At 37.9% G+C, this 23,448-nt stretch overlaps 2 protein-coding genes across 2 annotated transcripts; both read right to left on the bottom strand.

The window, feature by feature from the left end:
• Positions 1–2,916: 2,916 nt before the first annotated feature.
• LOC135221234 (uncharacterized) lies at positions 2,917–10,065 on the bottom strand. Its single transcript, XM_064259051.1, has 3 exons — positions 9,960–10,065; positions 3,905–3,963; positions 2,917–3,511 (listed from the first exon to the last, which is right to left on the bottom strand). The coding sequence occupies exons 1-3, from the start codon at positions 10,063–10,065 to the stop codon at positions 2,978–2,980; spliced, it is 699 nt and encodes a 232-aa protein (XP_064115121.1). The 3' UTR covers positions 2,917–2,977.
• A 9,879-nt stretch (positions 10,066–19,944) lies between these two features.
• On the bottom strand, positions 19,945–20,969 carry LOC135220707 (neuropeptide-like protein 31). The gene is made up of 2 exons (XM_064258115.1): positions 20,884–20,969; positions 19,945–20,433 (listed from the first exon to the last, which is right to left on the bottom strand). The coding sequence occupies exons 1-2, from the start codon at positions 20,893–20,895 to the stop codon at positions 20,017–20,019; spliced, it is 429 nt and encodes a 142-aa protein (XP_064114185.1). The 5' UTR covers positions 20,896–20,969; the 3' UTR covers positions 19,945–20,016.
• Between the last annotated feature and the right edge of the window lie 2,479 nt (positions 20,970–23,448).

Below are 23,448 nucleotides of genomic sequence, written 5' to 3' on the forward strand. Positions count from 1 at the left end.
TTGAAGAATCTGTTGCTTTCGTCGTCGTTGAAAGTTCTTATTGTTTTCTGAAGTCGCCTCACTAACGATGATTACTAGGTTGCTTGAAGAATCTGCTGCTTCCGTCGTCGTTGACTTCTTATGATACATGATTTATTATTCTGGTTTTTTCTTCGTAGGACGTTGTAGAGTTCTTCTGGTACGCTGGCCACCAATATTAGGGCTTGTGCCTTGTATGATAAGGCGCCCTATGAGGTAATGTTAGAACTAGCGATAATCTATACGCTACGTCGGTTGTATTGCACTTCCATCTTCAATGGAGTGTCTGGGGTTTTGTAGATCACTTACGAAGTCGGTATTATCTTTACGACGATGTGTTAAACTCATGGTTCGGTGAGGTTCTTGTAGAAAACACTAAGTATAAAAAATTATATATTCTTCTGAAGTTTTACATGGTGAAGATCAGATATGATTGTACAAGTCTTCTAATAACGATAGCTTGATCGCTTCTGCCAATGATGATGGCTAATCCTATTCCTCTACATGATAAAGCTTAGGTAAAGAGGTACAGGTCTTCTAATGACGATAGCTAACTCTGTTCTGCCTGTCTACCACCTCTGTTACAAGTTATGAGGGAACAGACAGTAGTTCGAACATATGAACATACATACAATGACATAGTTTCATACGAACACACAATCAAATGAGACACGCTACAGATCACGTAGGCGGTAGTTGTCTCAAGCAGGGAGCTTGGACTAATGTTTTATAAACAATTGAATGACTACAGGTGACGGAAAGGTTATTCTTTAGCGTCTCTAGTCTGATCACATTCCTGCAAGCAATCTGGTTGACCTCTTTAGTTTTCAGACTTTTATATATATGGACTAACATTCCATATTTTTATTATGTAAACACTTACATATATATATACATTATACTTATATATATACATATATATATATATATATATATATATATTATATATATATATTATATATATTATATATATATATATATATATATATATTATATATATATATGAAAGCTTTATCACGAAATATATAAAACGTGATGCTACGCATAAATAAAGGTAATGCCACGGAGGAAAATGAAAACACAAGAACTGCCGAGATCTTTACTTGCCTTAAGTAAAGGGTCGTTAGGACCGAAAGATCTAGGCAGTTCTCGTGTTTTCATTGTCTCCCGTGGTATTACCGGGTATACCTATATATATATATATATATCTATATATATATATATATATATATATATATATATATATATATATATATATAGTCTGATTTCTTCTACAGAAGAACTTTTCTGTCCCATATCTGTATGAGTAATGTGCTTCACTTTTCACTTGAAAATAAAGCCGAAAGTTCACAGATTTATTATTTTTCAAAATTTTAATTCAATGTTTCTAGGAATTCTGTTTTTATTCTATGTTATTTATCATATCTTCTGATATCGTGAAGTTAGTTTGGTATCCCTTAATGTTGGTTCCTGAAAAAGATATTTAACTCTGAAAAAGGACAAAAAGCTGGACATGATATTTCTTCATGTTATCTACCCCATTATGATTGCGACCAAAACTGAGGCATTTGTTTACATAAATATCTATTCATTTCTTCTTCATACATTCTCCTGTTATTGTTGTTTATCCTGTGTCATTTTACGGCAAGGCAGTTTTATTGATAAATTTAGCTCTATCTGGACCATGAATTCCATAAAAATCCACTAAGAATTTCAACTGACTTTCATAATTTTTTCTCAACTGTACTTTTGTCGATTCGTAAAGGAAGTTATCGGTAGACAATGACTTTCTGCTCTTGCATTATTCCCATGACCTTTTCGTTTCCTGTTGAATAATTACGAATGAGTAAAAGAAAACATAAAAAAGAAATAATAAGAGAAAACCTTCGATATCTGAGCGCGGAAAACGGTTTTGTTTACAAACGCTTCGTCTCGAACGCGTGGGTTGTAACCTTAAACCCAGTCCGACCTGCGTGTTTATTTTCTAGCTGATCGTTGATCCAAATATCTTTGAAAACGGGAAACCGACCGTCACTATACCGCCGGTGAAGATAGCGACGGCGGTTGTGGTTGAGGTCCACAACACGCCGGTCCTCAGTGATCGCCTCCCTTTTAGGATCTGTTGTGTAGCCGTTTTGATTCTAGACCAGTCTTTTCCCCTGAAGGATTGTGCCATGGTGCATCTAACAGTCACTGATAGGTATGTAGACCACATGAAGTACTCGTCTCTGCTTGGTGTCTTTTTCATACATTGGTCGGAAGACCAAACGAATACCGCCATTTGTGACTGAAATAATGTATATAATTTTGATTTCCTGCTATTTTCACAAGATGCATTGAATCAGACAAGGAGATATAAGTCTAAAAATGATCGTATTTTTGCACAGCCTTTAAAAAACGCTCTATCGTATTATAAAATCAGAGAAATTTGTTTCTGAATGCTATAAGCTTGGATTTATATTACAGCAAATTAGGCCTTAAACCAATAGGACTTCGATCTCAGCTTAATCATCTCAAAGGGACCATGCACAAATGTGCCTCCCAGTTCAATTTGTCCTTCTCTCTGTGAGTCACTCACTTTAGATACCTTATTCCCTTTTTCCTAAATGAATGATTGCCTTAAAAACCATCCTCCCTTCCTTTCATGCTTTGATAAGAACTTTCCATAGCATTTCATAATCTCCTGAAAGAGATTTCATAATATTACAAATTTATGAATTAGTCTGACGAGAGGACATGTGGCCCATTGTAGGAAACTCGGAGGGAAACTTCTCTTATTCATTTCATATGGTACTTCCCAACTCATTTGCAACCTCCCATACTACTTCTTTTTGGGACAATCTTTGAACAGATAGCTACAACAACTTTGTTAGGCATGTAAATAAAATTTATATGTCCTTATAAATTCTCTGTTTATTTAGGTTGATATGAAGTTTTGAAAGATTTTCACAATTTTGTCCTAACCATAATATCTGCGTCCTCCAAAGTGACCAAGACCCCCAAAACCTCCTCCGAATCCTCCAAAACTTCCACGGAATCCAGGCTCAGCTTCGGGTTCGGCTTCGGCTACAGGGCTCCTCTTTCCACGATAACCTCCATATCCGAATCCATGTCCACCAAATCCTCCAAATCCACCAAATCCTCCAAAACCTCTACGGAATCCAGGCTCAGCTTCGGGTTCGGCTTCGGCTACAGGGCTCCTCTTTCCACGATAACCTCCATATCCGAATCCATGTCCACCAAATCCTCCAAATCCACCAAATCCTCCAAAACCTCTACGGAATCCAGGCTCAGCATCGGGTTCGGCCTCGGCTACAGGGCTCCTCTTTCCACGATAACCTCCATATCCGAATCCATGTCCACCAAATCCACCAAATCCTCCAAATCCTCCAAAACCTCTGCGGAATCCAGGATCAGCTTTGGCTTCAGGTTCAGCAACAGGATCAGCTGCTACGATTCCGAAAAGGACCAAGGCTAAGGTGACTATAATTGTCTGCAAAAAAGTATTTAAATTGTGTTTCAGTCTTATGATCATTTAGAAAATCTCTATCGTTTAATAATATTTATAAAATATCATTTTATAAATATTAAATTAAAAATATGTTTTGGAATACAGATATAAAGAGAAATAAATTTACCACAAAAATATTCTGCAACAGAGGTATATATTCTGTGGATCCGAATATGCATTTATAAAGTTACCCATTTAGTCTGTTATCACGAAAATGTGTTACTATTCAAAGATTTTTCAAAGGTTCGCAAGTCGTTACGCAATAACTGTAGTAACAGTCTCTGAAAAATGATTTCCATAATAAAGCAACCGACTTTTTGAAATCTCTCTCTCTCTCTCTCTCTCTCTCTCTCTCTCTGTCTGTCTGTCTCGTACCTTGGACATCATCATGCAGAGCTTGACAGCCAACTGTGCTGAGACGACCCAGGGTTCTCCTTATATACAGATTGAGGAAAGCCAATTGTCCTTCAGACAGCCGTAAAGATCGTGAACTGCGTCAATGTCTATTAATAAACTAGAGCCATTGTGGTATTCATACAGCTATTTTTGGAGTGTTTTGAACAGGAGATTCAGAAGATGAAAATATCCTACATAAAAAACTTTTCGATTATTGATACAAATAAATACGTGGCTTTTGCATTCAGAAAGTAAAATTAATTATTATTGTCGCTTAATTTATTTTGTTGTTTTTATATGTACCGTAAATAAAAACTAGGATTTCAAACATGGAAGGTAATTTACAAAGTGAATAAGTTTTCTCCAACGTTCACAGGCTAAATAAGGAAATGTTCCAAGATAAATCATAACAAGTTCATCGCCCTATATTGCAAAATTAACCATTACGAATGATGATGATCTGACTAAAATATCCTCATGGTAATCTCTGATATAATATTGGTGACAGGCATATTAAACATTCAAGCAAAGTATGCTGGATCCGATCATTTTAGATCATAAGCATGACATTTTTTCCATGATGGTCATCAGGTAACCAAGCCTTACAAAGATTGAATATTTTCGTATTCAGTTTCTTATAAAGGCGGAGCAGTTGCTAAAGGAAAAACATGGTAATGAAATGAAATGTGTGCTTTGACCAACCAGGTGATACAGTATTTTTAGTCAAGAAATAGTTACCTATGAGTGAGATTTATGTTGTGCACTTCGAGATAAGTCAAGCGTTCACTGATTGGGAGTTGACAGGATTCAAATTCGATATTTCTAGCAATTCTGTTTTCACTAAATCGCCTACTGAGAAAGTTCTTGATAATCTTGATTTTAGTTTGGTGTCTTTCAATCTAGATCTTCGAGAGAAATCGCAGATTCTGATGTTGCAAATTAAGCTTGCAATTGTCCGCTCACAAGAATCCTTATTCCCGCATTTGGGAGATTCGATTTACTTGCCTGTGAAAGAATGGGAGAAAAAGCTTTACGCAAAGCTATCATGTGCTTTTTCTTCTTAATGGGGTGAAAAAGTAGCCATGAGATAAGGAAGTGAGTGGCAATGAGAGTCACATTTATTGCAGAGGTTTTGTCATCTCTTTTTCATACGTTTTTCTGTTACGGTGTTTTTTTAGCACGACGCTTTTTGGAAGCACTATGCAGCAACAGTTTTTGATGATGCAGTCAGCTTATGTCTGTTCATGAATCTCCAAAAATGGCTCTTCCAGCCTTATCTGTCCCTCTTTTGTTGAAACTTTATCTCACGAATTTTTTTTTCCGGTTTGTACGTGAATTTATCGCTAAAATACTGGTTTGTATTCTTGCTATATTCTCATGACCTTTTCATTTTCTGTTCAATAGTTTCGAACGGAAAACAGGAAACGCCCAAAAAATAAGGAGAGAGAAAAAGAAAAAAAGTGCTCCCCGATGGAGCGCTTAAAATGGTTACGCTCCAGAACTCTTCGTATTGTGGGTTATGACCTTGAGCCTAGTCCAACCAAGCGTGTTTCTTCAAGCCATTTGTTGTTGTGCCAAAGTTCTTGGGAGACTGAAAAGCACTTTCTGAAAGAGCTACCCTGCTTTTGTTAAGCTTTTATCTAACGAACATTTTCCGAATCGTACGGAATTTATCGCTGGAGCACCACTTTCTGTTCTTGCAATGTTCATGACCTTTTCATTCGCTATTGAAGACTTCTTAGGAGACGAAAGTAAAAAAGGGGGGAAAAACGAAAAAAAAAAGCTCTAAAACGCTCGCAGTCGTAGTGCGTTTACGCTCAAGTACTTCTCGTATCGTACACGTGGGTTATGACCTTCAGTACATTCCTATCCAGGCAAATGTGTTTCTTCCAGCCGGTCGCCCCTCCCCGGGGGGGGGGGGGGGGGGGGGGGGGGGGGGGGGGGGGGGGGGGGGGGGGGGGGTTTGGGGGGGGGGGGGGGGGGGGGGGGGGATAGCGCGTCAATGCACCTCATGACGGTGCAATGTAGGCATTACTTAAGGCCCTTTGCAGCGTCCCTTCGGCCCCTAGCTGCAATACTTTCGTTCCTTTTACTGTACTATCCTTTCATATCATCTTCTTTTCATCTTACTTTCCACCCTTTCCTAACAGTTGATTCATAGTGCATCTGCGAGGCTTTCCTCCAGTTACACATTTCAAACCTTCTCACTGTCAATTTCCGTTTCAGCGCTGAATGGCCTTATTTGCCCCGGTGCTTGGCATTATGCCTAAAACTCATAAATCAATCAATCCAGCCGGTCGTTTATCGGTGTGTCAACGTTCTCGAGAAAGAGGTCCGCGACAGAGAGGTCCTCATATATCGCAGCGCAGTTTATTATAAGCTGTGTCTCTTTTAGATCTAATTAGAAGTGGTTTTAACTCCAGAAAGAACCAGACTCTTCTTTCCTGAAGGAAATTTCCATTGTGCGCTTAACAATTGGTGACAATATTCTCCCTTCTGTTAGTCGTGCTTTTGACGTTGATTTAATGCAGGAATTACCATACGAGCGCTGCCGCCATTTGCTGAATTTATTTATATCCTTTAGAGTGCTGCTCATTCGAAAGGAGATATATTAATTTAGATAATGAATGAGAATTCTAAAAATGATCACAGTCCTTAAAATGAACCGAAAAACTTGTTGTCCATGTTATAAAACACGGATTTACCCGAACTGCACCAGCTTATCTTCTGAAACAGCTCAGGACGAATCTCATTCTAATCATATGGAAGGAAATATGCTCAGACTAGCCTTTCATCTTTCTGTTGAGGACTGCATTCACATTCCTTATTTGTGCTCTCCCAAAAGGATGATTTCCCTCACTCAAAAATCCCTCTTCCTTCCCTCTCAGATTTCGGCTGCAATCTTCCCAAGATTTTATTAGTCTCACGAGAAAATTGCATAAACCTAGAAATATGTAGATTAAGCTCAATTGTGGACAGGCGGCATTGTAAACTTTATTCTAAGCAAATGTTGGAAAATAATAATTTGCGACCTCTCAAGTTTTTTCAGATGCTATTTTTTATCCATTACCTACAAACACTAGTATGGGTAATAAAACTTATATGCATGCTTTCATCCTTTTTAATTTTAATTTATAGGAAAATTCGAAGGATTTTCACATTTTTGTCCTAATCATAATACCTGCCTCCTCCAAAGTGACCAAATCCACTAAATCCTCCAAATCCTCCCAAACCTCCATGGAATCCAGTATACAGCTTCGGGTTCAGACTTCGTGGCTACAGGGCTCTCTTTTCATTTCTCCTTTTATTTAATTTATAGAAAATTCGAGGATTTCACATTTTTGTCCTAATCATAATACCTGCCTCCTCCAAATTGACCAATCCCACAAATCCCTCCAAATCCTCCCAACCTCCATGGAATCCAGTATCAGCTTCGGGTTCACTTCGGCTACAGGGCTCCTCTTTCATCCTTTTTAATTTTAATTTATAGGAAAATTCGAAGGATTTTCACATTTTTGTCCTAATCATAATACCTGCCTCCTCCAAAGTGACCAAATCCACTAAATCCTCCAAATCCTCCCAAACCTCCACGGAGATCCAGTATCAGCTTCGGGTTCATCTTCGTCTACAGGGCGCCTCTTTCATCCTTTTTAATTTAGAATTTATAGAAATCGAAGGATTGTTTTGCCATTTTTGTCCTAATCATATACCTGCCTCCTCCAAAGTGAGCCACTCCACACACACTAAATCATCCAATCCTCCGCAAACCTCCATGGAAATCCCAGTATCAGCTTCGGGTTCATCTTCGGCTAAAGGGCTTCCTCTTTCATCCTTTTTAATTTTAATTTATAGGCAAATTCGAAGGATTTTCAGCATTTTGGCCTAATCATATACCTGCCTCCTCCAAAGTGACCAAATCCACTAAATCCTCAAAATCCTCACAAACCTCCACGGAATCCATTCAGCTTCGGTTTCAGCTTCGCTACAGGGCTCCTCTTTCGATGCCTTTTTATTTTAATTTAATAGGAAAATTCGAAGGATTTTCACATTTTTGTCCTAATCCAAATACCTGCCTCTCAAAGTGACCAAATCCACTAAATCCTCCAAATCCTCCAAACCTCCATGGAATCCAGTAATCATCTTCGGGTTCAGCTTCGGCTACATGGCTCCGTCTTTCCCTTTTTAATTTTAATTTATAGATAATATTCGAAGGATTTTCACATGTTTGTCCTAATCATATATACCTGTCCTCCTCCAAAGTGACCAAATCCACTAAATCCTCCAAATCCTCCCAAACCTCCTGGACTCCAGTATCAGCTTCGGGTTCAGCTTCGGCTACAGGGCTCCTCTTTCATCCTTTTTAATTTTAATTTATAGGAAAATTCGAAGGATTTTCACATTTTTGTCCTAATCATAATACCTGCCTCCTCCAAAGTGACCAAATCCACTAAATCCTCCAAATCCTCCCAAAACCTCCATGGAATCCAGTATCAGCTTCGGGTTCAGCTTCGGCTACAGGGCTCCTCTTTCATCCTTTTTAATTTTAATTTATAGGAAAATTCGAAGGATTTTCACATTTTTGTCCTAATCATAATACCTGCCTCCTCCAAAGTGACCAAATCCACTAAATCCTCCAAATCCTCCCAAACCTCCATGGAATCCAGTATCAGCTTCGGGTTCAGCTTCGGCTACAGGGCTCCTCTTTCATCCTTTTTAATTTTAATTTATAGGAAAATTCGAAGGATTTTCACATTTTTGTCCTAATCATAATACCTGCCTCTCCAACCGTGACCAAATCCACTAAATCCTCCAAATCCTCCCAAACCTCCATGGAATCCAGTATCAGCTTCGGGTTCAGCTTCGGCTACAGGGCTCCTCTTTCATCCTTTTTAATTTTAATTTATAGGAAAATTCGAAGGATTTTTCACATTTTTTGTCCATAATCATAATCCGTGCCTCCTCCAAAGTGACCAAATCCACTAAATCCTCCATCCTCACCCAAAACCTCCATGGAATCCAGTATCAGCTTCGGGTTCAGCTTCGGCTACAGGGCTCCTCTTTCATCCTTTTTAATTTTAATTTATAGGAAAATTCGGAAGGATTTTCACATTTTTGTCCTAATCATAATACCTGCCTCCTCCAAAGTGACCAAATCCACTAAATCCTCCAAATCCTCCCAAACCTCCATGGAATCCAGTATCAGCTTCGGGTTCAGCTTCGGCTACAGGGCTCCTCTTTCATCCTTTTTAATTTTAATTTATAGGAAAATTCGAAGGATTTTCACATTTTTGTCCTAATCATAATACCTGCCTCCTCCAAAGTGACCAAATCCACTAAATCCTCCAAATCCTCCCAAACCTCCATGGAATCCAGTATTCAAGCTTCGGTTCAGCTTCGGCTACAGGGCTCCTCTTCATCCTTTTTGTTTTTAATTTTAATTTATAGGAAAATTCGAAGGATTTTCACATTTTTGTCTAATTCATAATACCTGCCTCCTCCAAAGGTGAACCAATCCACTAAAAGGGGTCCTACCAAATCCTCCCAAAACCTCCATGGAATCCAGTATCAGCTTTTTCGGGTTCAAGGCTTTCGGCTACAGGGCTCCTCTTTCATCCTTTTTAATTTTAATTTATAGGAAAATTCGAAGGATTTTCACATTTTTGTCCTAATCATAATACCTGCCTCCTCCAAAGTGACCAAATCCACTAAATCCTCCAAATCCTCCCAAACCTCCATGGAATCCAGTATCAGCTTCGGGTTCAGCTTCGGCTACAGGGCTCCTCTTTCATCCTTTTTAATTTTAATTTATAGGAAAATTCGAAGGATTTTCACATTTTTGTCCTAATCATAATACCTGCCTCCTCCAAAGTGACCAAATCCACTAAATCCTCCAAATCCTCCCAAACCTCCATGGAATCCAGTATCAGCTTCGGGTTCAGCTTCGGCTACAGGGCTCCTCTTTCATCCTTTTTAATTTTAATTTATAGGAAAATTCGAAGGATTTTCACATTTTTGTCCTAATCATAATACCTGCCTCCTCCAAAGTGACCAAATCCACTAAATCCTCCAAATCCTCCCAAACCTCCATGGAATCCAGTATCAGCTTCGGGTTCAGCTTCGGCTACAGCTTCCTCTTTCATCCCTTTTTTAATTTTTAATTTATTAGGAAAATCGAAGGATTTTCACATTTTTGGGTTCCTAATCCATAATAACCTTTTGGCCTCCTCCAAAGTCCAAATTTTTCCAACTTTTAAATTCCTTCCAAATCCTCCCCCGTTCCATGGAATCCATTATCAGGCTTTCGGGTTCAGCTTTCGGTACAGGGCTTCTCTTTCATCCTTTTTTAAGTTTAATTTATAGGAAAATTCGAAGGATTTTCACATTTTTTGTTCCTAATCATAATACCTAAATCCCCTCCAAAGTGACCAAAATCCACTAAATCCTCCAAATCCTGGAAAAATTCCCTTCCCAAACACCTCCATAAGGAAATACCAGTATCAGCTTCGGGTTCAGCTTCGGCTACAGGGCTCCTCTTTCCACGATAACCTCCTGTCCACCAAATCAACCAAATCCTCCAAAACCTCTACGGAATTCAGGATCAGCTTTCGGATTCGGATTCAGCAACAGGATCAGCTGCTACGATCCCGAAAAGAACCACGGCTAGGGTGACAAGAATCGTCTACAGAAAAGTACGCAAAAGGTCCCTTCGGTAAGACTAAAAATGTAGTCTCTTGATCTTTAAGAAAATCTTGCAAAATTAGCTCTAATCTTTTTGTAATGTTTCATAAAATATAACTTATTTGTTGACGTTCTTTTATAGAACCGAAAGATCTGAATTAATTCAAATAATCCAGCCATCATTGTTTTCAATGGAAAATAAATTTCAGGAATACGAAAATAAAGCACGATACAAAATTAGAGAAATGGATAAACCAGAAAGATCACTCACAAGAATCCCTGTTCCAATATTCCGCCAGATTGGATTTAACTATATCAAAAAGAACAAGAAAAAAAGTCCAACAAAAAGATTTTTTTCCATGTTTTTCTTCCACAATGGAGTGAAAATAGAGCCATGAGATAAGGAAGTGAGCAACAAAAAGAGTAACATTTATTGCAGAGATTTTGTCATCTCTTTTTATTGGTTGTTCCATTACTGTAACGGTTTATGAAAAAGTTACGCAAAGACAGCTTTTTCTGATGACGTCAACTTCTGTCAGTTCATGAATCCCCAAAAATGTCTTCCCTCATGCTTTCCGTGCCATTCTTTCATTGAGAATTTTCCTTGAGAACTTTTTCCGATTTATTTTATGCTTTTGTTAAATTCTCATGACCTTTTCGATTCCTGTCGAACAGTTTCCAGAGAGAGAGAGAGAGAGAGAGAGAGAGAGAGAGAGAGAGAGAGAGAGAGAGAGAGACTTTCATTTGGAGCATGTGAAATGGTTACGCTCAAGAACTCTTGTATCGTACACGTGGGTTGTGACCTTGAGCCCAGTTCAAGCAGATATATAGTTCTTCCGGCAGTAGTTTGTTGATCCCCCAAGTTCATGGGAAACAGAATGGAGCCGACCGTCATCATACCGATGTTGACAGAGGTCCAAAACAGAGCGGTCTTCAGCATTGACTAAATTAATTTATATCTTTTGGTCTCTGCCATTTCATGAGGAATGTTTAATTAGCTGGGAATAAAAAATTTAAACACGATCATGTTCTTTTACAGCCATCAAATTACAGCCCAAATCCTTTTCTTTTATCAAGAAAATTTATTGATGAAAATGTTTGTTATCTTGGATTTATTAAAATCACAACAAAAACAATCTTAACAATAAAAAAAACAAATTCACATATATGTTCCTTCCTGATACATTTTTGGTCTTGTTTTTGGGAATTGCATTCAGGCATCTTACATTTGCTTTCCTGAATGAGGGATTATAATCGCTAATCTTCCTCAGGCTTCCCCAGGAACCTTTCGTTGATTTGAATACGCTCGTGATAAAAATTGTATAATCTTACAATTTTATAGATTCAAATGACAAGAACATAGTATCTTGATGTAGTTCATGTACAGGCAAACTTCTCTTTTGTTGGTTCATCTGGAAATTCCTGGCTTACTTTTAATTTCTGGGAAAATTTCTTGTCAGCCACTCGTGTACACTTAATTCCGAAATGCTTCTTTATTTAGGATCATACGAAAATTAGGATGAATTCCACATTGTTGTCCTAACCATAATATCTGCCTCCTCCAAAGTGACCAAATCCACCAAATCCTCTTCCAAATCCTCCGAAACCTCCACGGAATCCTGGCTCAGCTTCGGGTTCAAGTTCAGCTACTGGGCTCCTCTTTCCACGGTAGCCTCCATATCCGAATCCATGTCCACCAAATCTAATAAATCCTCCAAATCCTCCAAAACCTCCATGGAATCTCCCACGGATCCAGGATTAGTTTCTGCTTCGGGTTCAGCTACAGGCTCCTCTTTCCACGGTATCCATATGCGAATCCTTGGCCACCAAATCCACCAAATCCTCCAAATCCTCCAAGCCTCCAAATCCTCTGCGGATTCCAGGCTCAGCTTTGGCTTCGGGTCCAGCAACAGGATCAGCTGCTACTATCCCAAAAATGACCACGGCTAAGGTGGCAATGATCGTCTACAAAAAAAGTTAGTATACGATATGTAAAATAAAAAAAATAAAAAAATAGACAGTTGTTTATTGGGAAAAGGATAAAACATGTTGGCGATTTTACATATTTCAGGCATGTTTAATGAAATATCACTTATCTGGGATACTCTTGATGCCATCACTTACAACTGAAAAATCTGAATTGATTGAAAAAGTCTCGTCCTAAATTTACATTATAAATGTTTTGTTTTCAATGGTAAATATATTTAGGAATGCAAATATAAAGCACAGTTCCAAATAAGTCAAATAAATAGACCAGAATCATGCTCTATACCCGAGTAATGTATGCCATGATCAGAGTTCCATAAACCGTTAAAGTCAATAATTACGATAATATGTTAATATTCAAATTTGATTTTTGCAATAGGTCCAGAAATCGTTAAACGATAACTGTAGTCAAAGTTCTTTACAAAAAAACAATCTCTCTCTCTCTCTCTCTCTCTCTCTCTCTCTCTCTCTCTTACGCTGGACATCATCGTGCAGTGCTGGAGAGCTGACTGGGGACGGACTCGGGGATCCCTTTACATACTGACTGAGGGAAGCTAAGTGTCCTTCAGAAGACCATTAAGATCAAGAATAAAGAACTGTGTTACCTTCTATTAATAAATAAAAGCTATAATGGTATTCATTTTTTAACAAAATATTTTAGGTTGGTTTATTATCGTAACATAGGATCTTTCTCGAGATTATAAGTTAAAAGTCTTCTTTTTCTTCCCTCTCTGCAAACAGATCCTCCGCTGACAATTGATTGTCTCTCAGATCTTCTTTAACTACGTCCATCCACTTTTGCTTCTTCGGTCTTCCTCTCTTTCTCTCTCCCACCAGGCACCTCCATCTGCATCACTCTCCTCCCTCCATAAGCCTCATCCCTTCTCATCACATGGCCATACACTACAGTCTTCGTTCCTGGGCCTTCTTTGACAGTTCTACGACTTTAGTGGTTCCTCTTATTTTTTTTTTCATTCTTGATCCTGTATAATTTTGTTATTCCATGCATCCATATCAGAATTTTTATCTCTACCGCATCCAATTTATTTATTTTTACTCTCATTAAAAGTAACACTGATAGAAATTATTTTTTGATTGCTAATATGGATACATAGCTTCTTCAGTATTTGGCGGTTTATGGTTGATATTTTCTGGTGAGGCGGTGTATTTATGAGGTTATATTCACATGTGGTAATATGGCGGTCTATGGTTGATAATTCGTCGATTGTGGTTCTCTGGGGTTATATCCTGCCGAGGTGGTTTCTTTGGTTTTATATACATTTAGTGGTGTCACAAGTGGTTTCCTTTGAGGTATATATATATATGGCGGTGTTTAAATGGCTTAGGATTTAGCCTGAGGAGGTGTTTTCATATTGGTGATTACATAATGGAGGTAGACATTTTTGGGTACCAGTGATGACATGAGGATTTCTTGAGGATTTTTGAGGATTAATGTGGGATTGTGGTATCAGTGAGGATTTATTGAGGATTCCCCAGTGAGGATTAATGAGGATTTGGGGTTAATTTGAAGTTAATAGTTACTTTGGGAGTTGATGAGGTTAGTTAGACAAGAGACAAGGTGGCCAAAGTTTGTACATTTTATTCTGAATAACTGACAGTTCTTTTTCTTTTCTGGTCTCTTTGATGTTCAGATGCTGAGGTATTGCCTTATCATCACTCTGGGGTTAGTGGCACATGGAAAAATGAAAGTACGAATGGGGCCCAGAGTGTTAATTGAGGAAGACCACGTAGTGTGACTGTCGTCCGATAAAATCATGTTCAGCATCGAGTTCGAGTGTCTGGTTTGGCCAGAACGGAACTAGGAAAATCGCGTAACGAGGACTAATGAATGCTTTGAGTTAGGTTGAAACTACAAGATCTTATCCGAATCGTTAGACAAGATTGCAGAAACACTTACATGGGTCCAGAAATATCATGTAACGAGGTCGAAGGACTAATAAATACTTTGAGTTAGGTTGAAACTACAAGAAATTTATCCGAATCATTAGGACAAGATTGCAGAAACACTCACATGGGTCCAGAAATAAAGCCAACTGAAGGAAAAAGCTCATCCAAGAGACAGAGGAGGGGTATGCAGTTAATAGTGGCAGGAGGAATAGCCATAGCAGCCATAGCCAGAATAGCAATAACGAGCTTATTGAAAGTCGGAAAGCTAGAGGCGGAACTGGCTGAACAGGGAAGAGCTCTGACTTCATTGCAGGGGACAAGTGAGAAATTAGAAAAGGGTTAAATGAATTTAGGAAGTCATGCAATGTATTACACCTAACAGTGGAAGAGATTCGGTAGGGACCTAGATGTCACCACTGTGTTTTTCATGGTTAACATTGAAATAGAAACCGAATAGTTGCTGAAAGAAATTAAAAGCCAAGTAGGGGCAGTCATATCAGCTTCACAGGGGAAGATTTCAAAGGAAGTGTTGCCTTTAGGAGTTTTAGAGTCTACCTTGAAGAACGCAGCATATGAATGTGGGTCAAACGTCATCTTTACTGGGGAGCAGCTATATAGGTACTACGGGGTTTTGACGGTATAGTTGTCAGATAAAGGATTAATTGTGAACATACCAGTTAGTGACAAAAAGCCTTTCCATAGCTATATATTGAAACCATTTCCTAATACTTTTAAAGGGTCAATGATTATACGGACGGGGATAGAAACCATGTATATTTTGGGGGAGGAATTCCAGTCCTCAGCAGTTAACTATAAGGTAGGATGTGTTAGCCTACGACAGATACGTTTATGAAAATAGGATTTTTACTCTAAAATGCATCGACCTATCAGGGTGTGAATTAGAATTAGCTCATGAGGGAATACCAACTCACTGCGACTAGAGAATTCCCAGACTCATATCAGGTAGTGACAACGAAAACAGCTACAGCGATCTGCTGTACCAGGAGCATGATCTCCGCCATGCGTGAATGAAGATACCTACTCACTACTACTACAAGGGTCGGAGATCTTCGATGGCTCTTGCAGACAGGGTGTTTATGAAACACCTACATAGAGATCACGAGGTGGTGAAAGTTCCGCCTACATTAGAAACAATTACGGTTCCTCAACTAGAGGATAATGGAGAGGATGAATTTTTCTTCTCAGATCACTACAGAGTTCCATTGATCACCGTCATGGTGGCAATAAAGATGGTCACAATGTACGTTGTAGGGGCCATCAAATTCGGATGCAGCCTACAAAGCAGGAGGACCCCAGTGGCGGATGGCCCTAAATCATGTGGTAGATTAAGATAAAAGACATTATAAACTATATACCAGCAATCAGTTCTAGTATGCACCAGAGGTGCATACAGGTGGTGACCAAGCCATGTAGAAGGCACTGGTATGTAATAAGTAATAAGTGGAAATCAGGTCGATAACTAGTGACGTGAACAAGATTGGAATACGAAAAACTGTACAATGTCAATTGTTTCAAAAAGCTCAAAAACACTGGAACAGACTAGACAATCTTACGCATCATAATATTACCGGCCACACTGGCGAGGTCGCAAGCGCGCAAATGACCTGGTTAGCCAAAAATCACATGATTGTGATGTCAGGAAAATGCACGTGAGTGTGTGCATGAATTCATGCATCAAACAGGGTATATGCATGAAAGTTCCAGAACATCGCGCGCGTATGTCAGTGCGCTAAATAGGATGTGTACATGAGACATGAAAACGCATGTACATCAGAGTAGAAGAGAGTGCATGTATTAGTGCGCTCATTAGCATGCGCAAGTTCATAAGTCTATTAGAGCAAATGAATGGAATATAATCTCTAGTGTGGTAATTGATGGGGCATTATACGACAGATGTCCGTAGCGATGTCAGTGTGAGACAAGGGCAGAGGAGGCATGTGTAGATCGATCAGATAAGGTTAAGTGGAAGAGAAAAAGACGTTGAAACTTTGAAAAGTGTGAGGGTACTTGAAGTCCAGGAAAACACTTAGTTGATTTATGGGATATTTATCCATTCTCTTTATTAATGCATTTCAGTGTCTGATAATTGTGGTTTATTTTACAGATGGATTCGGTTTGTCACTACCGAAAATGAATTCTCTAGACATGTTGATTTGACAGTGAGTATAAGTGGTGATAGTTCTATTCAGTATGATTATGCTGAACAGTAATGGTGTCTCATGATTTTGGGATTTCAGATTCATTTTATTTCAATTTTATGTTAGCTATTTTGGGGAAAATAAAGGCTATTTTTGTATCTCCAGAGTTTGAATTAGCCTAATATTTAATGACTGATTTTCAGCTATGCAGAGAGGACAGGCAATGAGAGCATCGAAGGTAGATCACGTTACCAGCTAGGAATTCTCTCCTTTTTGCTAAACATATATACATCAATATCGTGTCCAGAAAAAAAGACATCATTATTAGACGTGTCTCCTTTATTCCGTTATTAAATGATATCACATATAAGAACTAGAAAGAGAAATATGGAGAATAATTCATTAAGTGATAAAATTTTTCTAGACATTCTCTAAGGCTAGTGAGAGAAAAAAGCAAGATGAAAACTTTGCTGTACTAAGATATATTTTGCTTTCCATTGTTTGCTGATGCCAACTTACTGCCTCCTTCAGAAGGGCGTCAAAGGAAAACTGACCTAATAACGAGTTCTTCCCCAGAGGAAGTTAGTCCAGAAAGTGCACCTCTCTCAGTGCACTGTAGGCATTACTTAGGGTTCTTTGCAGCGTCCCTTTGGCCCCTAAATGCAACCATTTTCATGCCTTTTACTGAACCTACGTCCATCTTACTTTTTATCTTCTGATCATCTTTAATGTGCAACTACGTGGTTTACTTGTGGTTAATCCTTTAAAACCTTCACTCGAAATTTCTTTTTCAGCGCTGAATGACCTCATAAGTCCCAGTGCTTGGCATTTGGCCTAAATTTTATATTACATTTAATTAAATCCGCACGACGTTACAAAAGTAACAACAATGAGTATAATAACATGGAAGAAAATTTATTTGATCGTGAATTTCGATGTTACTAGTGATATTAGACAGTTTATAAAAAGAATAAATGATAAACCAAAGTCTGCCTCATTCAATAAGTCTTAGATCACAGACGTGAAACATTTTACATGATGTTATGGAAAATACACGGTAACCAAGTCTTACAGGAAATGAATATTATCATAAGCAATGTCTCACAAACTGGAACAGTTATACTCAAATAAAAATTAACAATACAAAGAGAAAAAAAAGCACAAAAAGAAGGAAAGTTCAGATCCAGTTTTTCTTTACATATTAATAAGAACAGAGTATCAATATTCTGTAATACTAAAGTTATTCTTTCGTTCAGTTTTCTTATCTGATCAGTTTGTATCACAATTTATCACCCTCCTTCGTTTTCAGGTACACTGATAAAAGATTTAACGTACCTAAAGGCAAGCAAACGCGCGGAGAGAGAGAGAGAGAGAGAGAGAGAGAGAGAGAGAGAGAGAGAGAGAGAGAGGGGTGGGGGGGGGGGGGGGGGGGGGGCGAGGAACCCTATTTCATTTAAGGGTAATGACTTTGGTCAATCATTATTTTTTTGGGGGTTGTTAAATATTACCAGTATCATTGAAATTCGGGATAAAAATAATTTTGTCCATGCCACTATGATTATTATTTAAATTTTTTATCGTCGTGCCAGTTTACAAAGATTCCTGGATGACTATTGCACTGAATAATGAAGAATTTTGAGTTGAGCAACAATTACAATGATCTATGCTGTGTGATTCATGATATGTGCTTCGTGATAGAGTAAACAAGGCATGATCCGACTCCCCGCTTACTCGGGACATACTAAAATCTACTGTACAAGAGGGTGTTGTTTCATCAACGAAAATTAAGATAAATGCGCTATATTTTAATAGAAATAATTTTCATGTACTGTTTAACATGCACATTATTTATTTTTTACATTTTCATACTAATAAATAAATCATAAATATCCTATTCTAAAATTCCACTTATCTTTAACACAACATGAAACACCTTTTTTCATACTTTTTACACTTTCCCACCCACAACAACATCAGCAACAACAACAACAAAACAAAGTAGTTTGTAGGCTTATTCCCAGAGTAAGCGAAAATTCACTAAATTACGACTTCACCAGATATTACAAGGTTTCTAATGATTCTGTTTTTACTGAAATATTTATCTCAAAGCTCGTCGTATCATTGTTTTAGTTTGGTCTCCTTTAATCTATATGTCTGAGAAAGGTCATGGATTCTGATGTCACCAATAGACCTTTCTATTGTCGACTCAAAAGCATCCTTATTCTAATATTTTGCGAGACTGGATTTAACTGCCTTAAAAAGAGCAGAAAAAGTCTTAATAAAAAGTTATTTTTGTTTTTCTTTCATAATACAGTGAAAAGGGAGCGGTGAGATCAGGAAGTGAGTAACAAGTAGAGTCACGTTTATTGCAGAGGTTTTGTCATCTTTTTCTTAGTTGTTCATTATGGTGGTTTCTAACGTGACACTTTATGAAATGGTTATGCAAAGACAGCTTTGACTGATGGCGTCAGCGTCTGTCAGTTCATGGGTCCCTAAAAATGTCTCCCCTTTATGCTTTCAGTGCCGCTCTTTCGTTGATAATTTACCTCGAGAACTTTTCCGATTTGCTAAACTCTCATGACCTTTTCGTTTCCTGTCGAATAGTTTCAAGCGAAACAAGAAACAGAAAAAAAAACGTATTTGGTGCTCATGAAATGGTTACGCTTAAGAACGCTTGTATCGTACTGTTGCGTCATGTCGTACTCATGAGTTATGATCCTGAGTCCAGTTCATGTAAATATGGTTCTTCCAGAAAGTCGGTGCCAAGGTTCGTGGGGAACTGGAAAGAACCGACCATCACCAAACAGGCGATGGTGATGAGGAAGCCGATGTTGACAGATAACAATTTTAAACACAATCGTGTTCTTCAGTGAAATATCCTCTAAATGATTCGGATTACAATAGCATCTAAAATCTCATACAAATACACATATGTATTACATCCTGATACATTTTGATATTTGATCTTGGGGACTGCATTCAGGCATCTAGCTTTCGCTTTCCTAATTGAGGGATTATACTTGCTAATCTTCCTCAGGGACTTTCATAGATTTTAATACTCTCATAATAAAAATTGCATTATCCTACAACTTTATAGAGTGACATGACAAGAATATGTAAGTATCTTGATGTAATGCATTTACAGGCAAACTTTTCTTTTGTTGTTTCATCCGGAGATTTCTAGCTTTCTTTTAATATCTGGGAAAAAAGATTAGCAGGGTCTCATTTTAACTGCTTAAAAATAAATCTTTCAATAACTATAAACTTCATAGATATGGTTAATAACAGTTATTCTTAATTCCAAAATGCTTCTTTATTTAGGTTCATACAAAAATTAGTGATGAATTCCACATTGTTGTCCTAACCATAATATCTGCCTCCACCAAAGTGACCAAATCCTCTTCCGAATCCTCCGAAACCTCCGAAACCTCCACGGAATCCAGGCTCAGCTTCGGGTTCGGGTTCAGCTACTGGGCTCCTCTTTCCACGGTATCCATATCCGAATCCACGGCCACCAAATCCACCAATTCCTCCAAAACCTCCATGGAATCCCCCACGGAATCCAGGATCAGCTTCTGGTTCGGGTTCAGCTACTGGGCTCCTCTTCCCACGGTATCCATATCCGATTCCATGGCCACCAAATCCACCAAATCCACCAAATCCTCCAAATCCTCCAAATCCTCTGCGGAATCCAGGCTCAGCTTTGGCTTCGGGTTCAGCAACAGGATCAGCTGCTACGATCCCGAAAAGGACCACGGCTAAGGTGGCAATGATCGTCTGCAAAAAAGTATGTATACGATTTGTAAAATAAAGAAAACAATAGGGAGGTGTTTTTTATATATTTCAGCAATGTTGTATGACATCTCACTGATCTGGATCACTCTTGATGCCATCACTTACAACTGAAAGATCTGAATTGATTGAAAATAATTCATTTAGGAATCCAGTTATAAAGTACAATTCTAAATTAGTCAAATAAATGGACCAGAATTTCGTTCTATAACTGAGTAATGTAGGTCATGATTAGAGTTCTATATATCCTTAAAATCAATAATTAGGCAAATGTGTTAATATTCAAAGATAATTTCACAAAAGGTCCACAAATGTTAAGCGATAACTGTAGTCAAATTGCTTTACAAGATAAAACAGTCAGCCTCTCAAAATTCTTTGTTCTCTCTCTCTCTCTCTCTCTCTCTCTCTCTCTCTCTCTCTCTCTCTCGTTCTTACCTTGGACATCATCGTGCAGTGCTTGAGAGCTGACTGTGCTGAGACGGACTCAGGGATCCCTTTATATAGTGACTGAGGGAAGACAAGTGTCCTTCGGACGGCCATCAAGTTCCTGAATAAGAACTGCGTCACCTTCTATTAATAAACAAAATCCATATTGTATTTATATTTTCTCTCTCTCTCTCTCTGTCTCTCTCTCTCTCTGTCTCTCTCTCTCTCTTTTTATTTAAACAAAACACTCCTAGTTGACATGTAATCGTAACACTGGACCCTTCTCGAGATCATCGGTTAAAAGTCTTATTTTCCCACTTTTATGTGGGGTCGATGTTTCTGACGGCTTTGCTACACCTGGTTTGGTCAAAAATATCTCTGGTTTCTTCGCTTCGGTCTTCTCCTCATTCTCATTCCAACCAGGCACCTCCATCTGCATCACTCTCCTCCCTTTATATGTCTCATTCCTTCTCATCACATGGCCACACCTCTGCAGCTTTCTTTCCTGGGCCTTCTTTGATAGTTCTACGAATTTAGTGGTTCCTCCTTATTTTTCACCTTTGATCCTGTCAAATTTTGTCACTCCATGCATCCATCTCAGCATTTTCTTCTCTACTACATCCGCTTTCTTTACCTTCACTGTCATTAAAAGTATATGGATACATAGCTTCTTCAGTACATTTATACATCTGCATCGGGTCCAGAAAAAAAAGACATCATTATTACAAGTTTCTCTTTTATTCTATTATTGAATGATATTGCACATAAAAACTGAAAAGTGAAATATGGAGAATAATTCATAAATTGACCAAGATTTTTTAGACATTTTTCTAAGACTTATGAGAGAAAGAAGCATAATAAAAACTTTGATGTAAATAATATCTGGTTGCGATGTCCTTAGATGTCCATCGTTTGCTGATGTCAACTCATTACCTTCTTCAGAAAGATGTCAAAGGAAAACTGACCTCATAACGCGTAGGAAAGTGTCCCGAAAGAGCACCTAACTCTGTGCACTATAAGCATTACTTAGGGTTCCTTGCAATGTCCCCTCGGCCCCTAACTGATACCATTTGCATTCCTTCTACAGAACCTCCGTTCATATTTTCTTTCGTCCATGTTACTTTTTACCTCCTCCTAATAATTCTTAATAGTCCAACTAAGAGGTTTACTTTCGGTTAAACCTTTAAAACATTCACTAGAAATTTCTCTTCCGTAAGCGATGTCTCACAAACTGGAACAGTTATAATGAAATATAAACTTGGTAATAAAAAGAGGAAACAAAAGAGCAATAAGACAAGGAAAACTCAGATCTAGTTTTTCTCAACATACCAATAAGAACAGAGTATCAATATTCTGTAATGCTAAAGTTATTCTTTCATTCAGTTTTCTTATCTGATCAGTTTGTATCATAAGTTATCACCGTCTTTCGTTTCCAGGTACACTGATAAAAGATTTAACGTACCTAAAGGCAAGCAAACTCGCGGAGAGAGAGAGGAACCCTATTTCATTTAAGGGTAATGACTTTGGTCTATCATTATTTTTTATGGATTGTTAAATATTACTAGTATCACTAATTTAGGATAAAATTAATTTCGTGTATGCCATAATATTTATTATTTAGAAATTTTATCGTCTTGCCATTTTACAAAGATTCCTGTATGACCATTGCATGCTTTGACCAATGACTGAAGAATAAAGAATTTTGAGTCAAGCAATAGTTTCCATGATCTTTTGCTTTGCTTTACTCGGGGCGTGTGCTGAAATCTACTGTACTAGAGGGTGTTATTTCATCAACGAAAATTAAGATAAATGAGCTACATTTTATTAGAAATAATTTTTTATGTACTGTTCAACATGCACATTATTTATTTTTTACATTTTCATACTAATTAATAAATCATAAATATCTTATTCTAAAATTCCCCTTATCTTTAACACAACATGAAACAGATTGTTTCATATCTTTTTAGACTTTCTTACCCCCAAACAACATCAACAACAAAGTAGTTTGTAGGTTTAGGCTTATTCCCAGAGTAAGTGAAAATTCACTAAATTACGACTTCACCAGATATTTCAAGCGTTCTAATGATTTTGTTTTTACTGAAATATTTATCTCAAAGCTCGTCGTATCATTGTTTTAGTTGGTGCCTTTTAATCTGGATGTCCGAGAAAGGTCACAGATTCTGATGTCACCAATAGACCTTTCTATTGTCGACTCAAAAGAATCCTTATTCCAATATTTTGCGAGACTGGATTTAACTGCCTTAAAAAGAGCAGAAAAAGTCTTAATAAAAAGTTATTTTTGCTTTTCCTTCATAATAGAGTGAAAAGAGAGCGGTGAGATCAGGAAGTGAGTAACAAGTAGAGCCACGTTTATTGGAGAGGTTTTGCCATCTTTTTCTTAGTTGTTTAATTATGGTGGTTTCTAACGTAACGCTTTATGAAAGAGTTAGGCAAATACAGCTTTGTCTGAGGGTGTCAGCTTCTGTCAGTTCATGGGTCCCTAAAAATGTCTTCCCTTTATAGTTTCAGTGCCGCTCTTTCGTTGAGAATTTACCTTGAAAACTTTTTCCG

Source organism: Macrobrachium nipponense, chromosome 2, assembly GCF_015104395.2.
Source record: "Macrobrachium nipponense isolate FS-2020 chromosome 2, ASM1510439v2, whole genome shotgun sequence".
Taxonomy (NCBI): domain Eukaryota; kingdom Metazoa; phylum Arthropoda; class Malacostraca; order Decapoda; family Palaemonidae; genus Macrobrachium; species Macrobrachium nipponense.